The 8,563-nt window shown below is 35.6% G+C and overlaps 1 protein-coding gene across 3 annotated transcripts in view; it reads left to right on the top strand.

Annotated features, from left to right (window-relative positions):
* The window catches only part of FZD3 (frizzled class receptor 3), a 93,870-nt gene extending 86,311 nt beyond the window's left edge, over nucleotides 1-7,559 (top strand). For all 3 annotated transcript variants that reach the window (XM_082726878.1, XM_082726879.1, XM_082726880.1), the window contains one exon: nucleotides 6,068-7,559. In XM_082726878.1, coding sequence (XP_082583004.1) covers nucleotides 6,068-6,281 — 214 coding nt within the window. In that variant the 3' untranslated portion in view covers nucleotides 6,282-7,559. The remainder of the gene's footprint in view (nucleotides 1-6,067) is intronic.
* The last annotated feature ends 1,004 nt before the right edge of the window (nucleotides 7,560-8,563 follow it).

Genomic DNA, 8,563 nt, shown 5'->3' on the forward strand with positions numbered 1-8,563 from the left:
TATGTTGAATATTTTCTTTCTACCTATAACATCCTTCATTTCATAGATATCCCTTTTTAGTTTTCTTACCCACCTAAACTATACTTTCTAACATTAACAATGACCTTTTTTTTTTTTAAAGATTTTATTTATTTTTTGGCAGAAAGACACACAGCGAGAGACGGAACACAAGCAAGAGGAGTGGGAGAGGGAGGAGCAGGCCTCCGGCCAAGCAGGGAGCCCAATGCAGGGGCTTGATCCCAGAACCCCAGGATCACAACCTGAGCCAAAGGCAGACCTCAACCAACCGAGCCACCCAGGCGCCCTGACCTATTTTTTAACCACATTCAATACTTCCATTTTTTTGCCATTGTCCTTCCATTAAACACTCCTATATGAGAAGCATTCTTCTAAGTGTTAGGGACACAGAGATGGAAGACAAAGAGTACAGTTGTAATACACTCTAATGGGTATAATAAAATGATATACAAAATGCTTTGAGATCCCAGAGAAGAGAACCATTTAAGTTATTATTGAAAGTCATAGAAAGCTCCACAGGCAGGATTTCTACTTTGAATAGGATGTAGTGGAGGCAGTTGAAATTAAAGACAAAGAAATAGCATGTGTGGAAGCAAGAAGGACAAATAGGCAGTTAGGTACCAGAGGAGAGCTAGAGCACAGTATATAGCTTGGGCAGATGAAACATGCTGAGGAGTTTGGATTTTTTTCCTGACAGTAATAAGCAACTATTAAAGGTCTTGAAGCCTTAGGGTAATAAAATCAGAAAGATCACTTTGGCAACAGCATAGAAGAAAAGATTACAAGTAATCTCAGTTGGGAAGTTTCTGCAGGAATAAGTAAATTGAGATACTTATAAGGAGGGAGAGATTTGAGAGTCTTAGCATATGTTTTGTCAACACCACCCTCTGTGAACTAACAGCATTATTGGGTATTTGACATTGTTAGCCTCATCCTTTTCAAAAGGGAATGAACAATTATTTATAATACACCTCCTGTGCATATGGCATTCTGTGTATAGTTATATAGAAGAAAGGTTAGGTATAATTTCTACATTGTAGGAGCATAATCTTTTTTTTTTTTTTTAAGATTTTACCAATTTATTTAACAGAGAGCACAAGCAGAGGCAGCGACAGGGGGAGAGGGAGAAGTAGGCTCCCTGCTGAGCAGGGAACCTGACATGGGACTCGCTCCCAGGACCCCAGGACCACGGGATCATGACCTAAGCCAAAGACAGATGCTCAACTGACTGAGCCACTGAGGCACCCCTAGGAGCATAATCTTATAGGAACGATAAGACATAGTTACCTAAGAGTCAATTACGTAGTAGCGCAAGTCACGTATAATTAAAACAGTTAGTGTGAGAGATGATTGATGTTATAGAATTTTATAAGGGAAAGATCAAATTGGCCCATGAAAATATCTGAGAGGAAATACATAGGGTGAGTGAATGGTAATAAAGATAAATCCATATTGAGTAGAAAATTTCTGAAGGCGATGAAATATAGAGTATTTCAGCCTCTGTAATCTGAATGGAACTGGAGCATAGATAAGAAAGTTTTTAATTACTAATATAAGGTAATTGGTAATTAAAATTATGAGATGGAATTACTTGAAACATAATAAAAAAAGAACAGACCAAGAATAAGACCTTGGTTTGAATACCTACAGTTAAAATGAATGAATGAATAAATAAATAAATAAATACTTGCAGTAATAATAACAGAAGAGGAATAGCCAGATGTGATTCAAAGAAAGTATCTATTGATATATGAAGGAATGTAGAAAAGTATAGTACTATGAAAACCAGAGGGTAGATTATGACTTCCTATAATGGCCTTTCCTACTTCTCTGCTTAATCAAAATCATACCCATCCTTTAAGGCCTGCTTAATTCCCATATCCATGGCAGTTAATTGCTTTTTAATTATTTGGGGGGATATGACCTATTTTTCATACAGCTGTCTTTTCTCAGCTAAGTTTGTAACTTCTGGAGAAATGAAAACTAGGTGACAGACATCTCTGTATTTCCCCACAATACTTAGCACAGTGCTAGGCATATATTTCTATCTGTATATCTGTTTGTCTGTATTGTCTGTGTGTCTATCTATTGAGAGGTAAATCTGTTCAATAACTAATGACTTTAGAAATAATGTGGACATTTAGGGGTGCCTGGCTGGTTCAGTCAGTAGAGCATGCAACTCTTGATCTTGGGTTTATGAGTTTGAGCCCCACGTTGGGTGTAGAGATTATAAAAGAAAGAAAAAAGGAAATGGAGAGAGAGAAAGAAAGAAAGAAAGAAAAAGGGAGAGAGAGGAAGGAAAGGAAGAAGGGAGGGTGAGAAAGAAGGAAGAATAGATGCGGGCATTTCTCAGGAATTCAGGGCCCAGAACTAAAATGACAGTCTACTAAGGGTGTTATGTCTGGCACACGAATATGCATACTGTACGGTCCTTTGCCACAGCCAGAACATAAGAGCAGATCTGAAAGAGTCTGAGACCGCGTTGAACCTAAAAGTCTAAATAGGAGTTTTCATAATTCCAAAAACCATCTCATGGAGATTTCTTTCTTTTCTGTCAGTTTTTGAGTTTACATGTTAATACTGTCTTTTGGCCATTGTTTTCTCATCATCTCACGGTATCTGATTATGAAATCACACACACACACACACACAGATGCACACACGCACGCATGCACACACCTGCTTCTCAATACTCACTTTAGTCCAGACTCTTTGATGGGTAATTATTCATCCCAGTGCTCCATGAAATAAAACAGACAAAGGCAAATACACCTACACATGTATGTCAACTTCAAAGAATAAGTAATTATTAGATAGACTTGGAGATGGGTAGAAAGGGAAGTGGATGAGTAGGTAGGTGGAGGTTTGGGAATGAGTGATTAGGTGATAAGTAGGTGACATGACAAGGGAAAACTAGGGAATGAATATATGAGATACTGGTTAAAACAAAATGAATTGAAATATTTATATTAATGGCAGCAACTAATATAGAGAATCAAAAAGGTTAAATCATCTTAAGTTTCTTTCATTTTGACTTTGGAATATACCATATTATCTTTTCAGCAAATTAACCATACCTATCATTTTGCCTAAGCTTATTTTAAATTTAATGTACATTTTTATATTGTATATTAGAGTAGATATGTAGTGTAGATGGTAGAGTAGGTGTTAAATATTTATTTATTTATTTTGAGAGAGAAAGAGTGGGGTGGGGGCAGATGGAGGAAGAGGGCAAGAGAGTCTTAAACAGAGACCATGCTGACTGTGGAGGCCAATGTGGGGCTCGACCTCACAACTCTTGAGATTATGACCTGAGCCAAAACCAATAGTTAGATGTATGTTTTGAAGTTTATTGGTTAAACTCAAAGATTTAGGTTTTATTTTAGAAAATACCCAATTCATATTTTTAAATAATTATTTATTTTTATTTTTTAATTACTATGATATCATTCATTAAACTGTATCATACTTTGCTTTTTTCATTTGTCATATTTATTTGAAATAGATGCTTATGAAGTCATTGAGAGGTGAAAGATCTCCAAATTACCTGGCAAATTATAATTGGAAAAATCTTTCACTCAATTTAGGACAATAATCATGTTGTAAAATAATAATTATTAACTAGAACAATAAACTCATTCTGAAATATTTTCATTTGTAAGCTATAATTATTTTACCAAAATATACAAATCAAATTTAAAACTATTTGTCCTGAATATGAAATATCTTTTAATAGAAAAAAGTTAAATGCCCTTTTACCTATTAACATAAATTTTTTAAATACTTAAAATGGATCTTTTCATTCTTAAATTATTTTTTGCTTTATTCAGACTGGAAACAAAAGACATGCTTTCTTTTTATCATTTTTTTTAAAGATTTTATTTATTCATTTGACAGAGACACAGCAAGAGAAGGAATATAAGCGGGAACAGTGGGAGAGGGAGAAGCAGGCTCCTCACTGAGCAGGGAGCCCAGTGTGGGGCTCGATGTGGGGTTCAATTCCATGACCCTGGGATCATGACCTGAGCTGAAGGCAGACAATGGCTGAGCCACCCAGGTCCCCCTCTTTTTATCATTTCAGAAGGACTTCTGGGGCACCCTGCTGCCTCAGTTGGTGGAACACATAACTCTTGTTCTCAGGGTTTGTGAGTTCAGGGTAAAGATTATTTAAAACTAAAATCTTTTTAATAAAAAGGGGCATCTGGGTGGCTCCAGCAGTTGGGCATCGAACTCTTGGTTTTGGCTCAGGTCATGATCTTCAGTTCATGGGATCATAATCATGGGATCAAGCCATGTGGGAGCTCCACACTCAGCAGGGAGTCTGCTTCTCTCCCTTTGCCTCTTCCCCCACTTGTGTGCTCTCTCACTCTTTCTCTCTAAAATAAATGGATACAACTTTTAATAAAAATAATAAAAATAGAAGGACTTCCCATTTAGAAGATCAATTTATTTATTTATTTATTTATTTGGCAGAGAAAGAGAGATCATGAGCTGGGAGGAAGAGCAGAGGGAAAAGGAGAAACAGGCTCCCCACTGAGCAGGGAGCCTGTAGCTGGGCCAGATTCCAGAACCCTGGGATCATGATTAATGCACTGAGCCACCCAGGTGCCCCAGGGCTTCTCAATTTTTAGATTCTGTGATCTGATGAAAACATTTGACAAGCACTTTTATACAACTAGATCACTAAGTAGTGTATGAATCAGTCTTTAAAATCTTTAAATTTTATAAATGATTCATATTGAGTCATGAAATTTGTAATTATTATGAAAAAATGATAAATGAATGATTTTGACAACCAGTAGGTCTTTAGCTGCTTATGATTCATTCTTTTGATGACCATTTAAAAAAATTTATTATTTTTTTTTTTTTAGAAAGAGAACAAGCGCACATGTGAGCAGGGGATAGGCAGAGGGAGAGAGAGAGAATCTTAAGCAGGAGCCGCATGCAGGGCTGATCTCATGACCCTGAGATCACAATCTGAGCTGAAACCAAGAGTCAGACGCTCAACCAGCTGAGCTACGCAGGCATCCCTGATGACTATTTAAAAAGGAATGGCCTGCTATATCCTTTTTAATTTTAGCAACACTAAAGTAAAATTTAGTATATATCAATTAAAGTTATAAATTACATTCAGTTTCATTTTCTTTGAGCTTTGTTATCCTAAATTACTTTTTTACAAAAGAGGTGTAAGTATATGTTTTCTTAACTCTGATGCTCCCACTCTTGTCTTTCAAGATAAGCACAGTGATGGGGAGAAGACTGCCTGCCTGCAATACGCAGTGTAGCCCAGTTCACATACATTTTCTTCTCAAATGCTGGTCTTGGCTAGGGGTAAGGAGAGAATTTGCTTTATCTGGAATATAGGTTACAAATGTTATGAGGATGTTACTAGAATATTTAAATAGATGTAGCTTTTATGAAATAGCATCTTCACAGCCTCAAGCCCTAATGGAAAATAATTAAGACATTTACAGGTAGTTGTTCAGCTGTTAACTGAGGCTTTCTAGAAAGAAGCTGTCGGCACATGGTGTCATTATTGCTTGACAATTCATTCACTTTTTTTTTTGTTGTTGTTACATTAATTTCTCCTCTAATTTCATATGCTCCCTCTTTCAACCCTTGTCTTTCAGTAAATTTGAGTTTGTTGTACTACTAATTATAACCAGCTAGCCTTCTAGACTCCCTGAGACAATGCTGTATTTCTTCTATTATTGTTCCTCCTCTGCCAGAACCCATCTCGTAACCAGAAGTTCACTGGAATGAGAAAAGTGTCCATACTTAGCATATCAGCTCTATTTAACCTCAGCTTCTGTCTCTTTGCAAGGAATAAGACCTTAATTCTGAATTTAATGGGGATGGCTATCCCCCTTTCTGATCAACGATGTGAATACCTCTACTCTTTGAAATTACTATAGATCATCAAAAGATGGTTGTTACTTTTTCACTTACAGGTTTCCTAATCATTTTACATAATGAGGCATTTTCATGACAATTCTTAGTTTTCTAGTGTGTTCTGTTACCTACTTCAAAATAAACTCTTGTATGTTAGGTACACTCCGTGCAGTTATAGAGGAATGGAAGAGAGACTACCTCATGGCAGCATGTCACGACTGACGGATCACTCCAGGCACAGTAGTTCTCATCGGCTCAACGAACAGTCACGACATAGCAGTATCAGAGACCTCAGTAATAATCCTATGACTCACATCACACATGGTACCAGCATGAACCGGGTCATTGAAGAAGATGGAACCAGTGCTTAAATTGTCCGAAGGTGGAAAACTTGTGCTATCTAAAAAGCAGATTTTATTCTTTGCCTTTGCATGACTGATTGCTGTAACTCACTGTTATCATGCTTTCAGTCAGATGCAGATTGTGTCCATTGGAAAAGTGAATTTGGCCTTTTATATTGCATCAAACTTGGAACATCAAGGCATCAAAAATGCTAATAATTATATCATCACATAAATAATTCTTATTTCTAGGTTATTGAAGAGATAATTATTTGTCTGGTAAGCATTTTTATAAGCCCACTTATTTTCTATTTAGAAAAACCCTAAATGTATGGTGACTGCTTTGTAGTGAACTTTCATATGATATCAACTAGTTGTGAGATAACATTCTGGTAGTTGTATTAATAAAACAAAAATTTCAGAATTAAGGAAATTTTCTATGCAAGGTTTATTTCTCAGAAGAATAGTTGGACTTTGTAGTTTTCTTTCCACTAAGTGAAAAAGAACTATGTTTTTAAACTGTAGGAGAATTTGATAAATCAGCAAGGGTATTTTAGCTAATAGGATATAAGGTCAGAAGAGGAATCTGAATAGTCTTTATCTGAAGGCTCTTTAAAAATTCTATCAAAATAATCTTCATCCAGAAACATACAGGATTAAGATTAACAATGAAATAAAAGGCAGAGATGGACATTTTTTCTCTATAATTATGCTGTCTTTATTACTTTTGTAAATATTACTTTTACTGGCTGTGTTTTTATAACTTAACCATATGCATGGTGAAAGAAGTTTAATTTGTAGCCACCTTTACCCATATAGTAGTATTGGTTCACAGACAACTTAGTGTTCAGATCTGTTCCAAGGAGGCATGTAACAAGCATCACACATTATAAACTCTTTTGTGGGAACCACAGTTACAAAATGGCAAAACATTTTCTCTATATTCATTGTTGTATTTTTCTACAGTGAGATGTGATCTTGCCAAAGCCACCAGATCTTGGTACCCAGGCCCGTCCTATCAGTGACCTGATTGTCTGCATTTGCATTGTACAGTAGCCACTAGGCTACAGCTTTTTGCCCCACATTCCTGTTTCTAGATTCTGGATCATTTTTTTTTTAAACAGTTGAAATATATATAACCTAAGTCCAAAGTGGTGATTGAGGTATTTGAAAATCATTGTAACTAAATAAAGCATGAGTAGTCTTGCTGTGAAGTATAATCTTTTAGTCTTACCAATATCAATTCAAAAATGTTTGACATTTTGTCGTGTACTGTTTAAATAATTTACAATAAAACTGCAAACTTTATTAGGCATGAAATTGATCAGAAGGGAAAGAAAAATTGTGGAAAATGCTGGATGTGTTTTATAGTAAAGCGTATTTAAACAAGTAGTCCTCAGCCCTGACTATAGATAAGAATCACTTATGGAACCTCTGATGCTCAACACCCTCCTCTCATTCAGAGGAGAATTTATATATATATATATATATGTGTGTATACATATACTATATATATATATATTTTTTTTTTTTTTAAAGCTTTCTAGGTGATTCTAATCTGCAGACTGTTTTGATCTAACTTGCCCCCTGATAATGAGCTGATGGCATCCATATTATATCACATAAATACCTAGCTGGACTCAATGTTGTGCTTTTGTATCATCACCTGGTAACATTTGTTCTTCACTTTATTGTTCGTTATTAAATGTGGAATTTGGGGGCACTCCTAAAGATTTTTCCTTACTAAGTCAAAGGTGGTAGGGCTTTTAAAGTCTATATTTCTGAAAATACTACAGGTGATTCTTAATGCAGATAATCCAAGAATCACACTTTGGAAAATATTCCAAGACTCTAGAGAGGTCTGGCTTTGCTATATGCCAATTTTTTCATCTTTAACAAGTAAACTTCTCTGAGCCTCAGTTCCTTTGTTTATAAATGAAGATAGAAGATAAGTACCTACCTCACAAAGTTGTCAAATGGAGATCACGTGAAAAATCATTTGAAAACTGTAAAACATTGTGGAATATAAGGGATTAAGATTATTAAGAATTTAGGAGATTTGTTTGAGGGCTACTGTAGTATATTCCTTGACATGTGTTTAAGGCTTTCATCAAGTACAAAAATTGGTTTTCTGACAATAATTTGTATATCATGTTTTTTCAAAGTACATATATCTTATTGTTTATGATTAACTCATTATAGAACATATTTGAACAGTTAGCCCCAAAGCATTTTTCTTTTTCCTGTCTTCATTGTCTTTCTCCTTGGAACTGGAGTTAGTGCTGGATAGGAAGAATCTGAAGTCCCTCATA

This window comes from Mustela nivalis (genome assembly GCF_964662115.1).
Source record: "Mustela nivalis genome assembly, chromosome: 4".
In the NCBI taxonomy this organism is placed as follows: Eukaryota; Metazoa; Chordata; class Mammalia; order Carnivora; family Mustelidae; genus Mustela; species Mustela nivalis.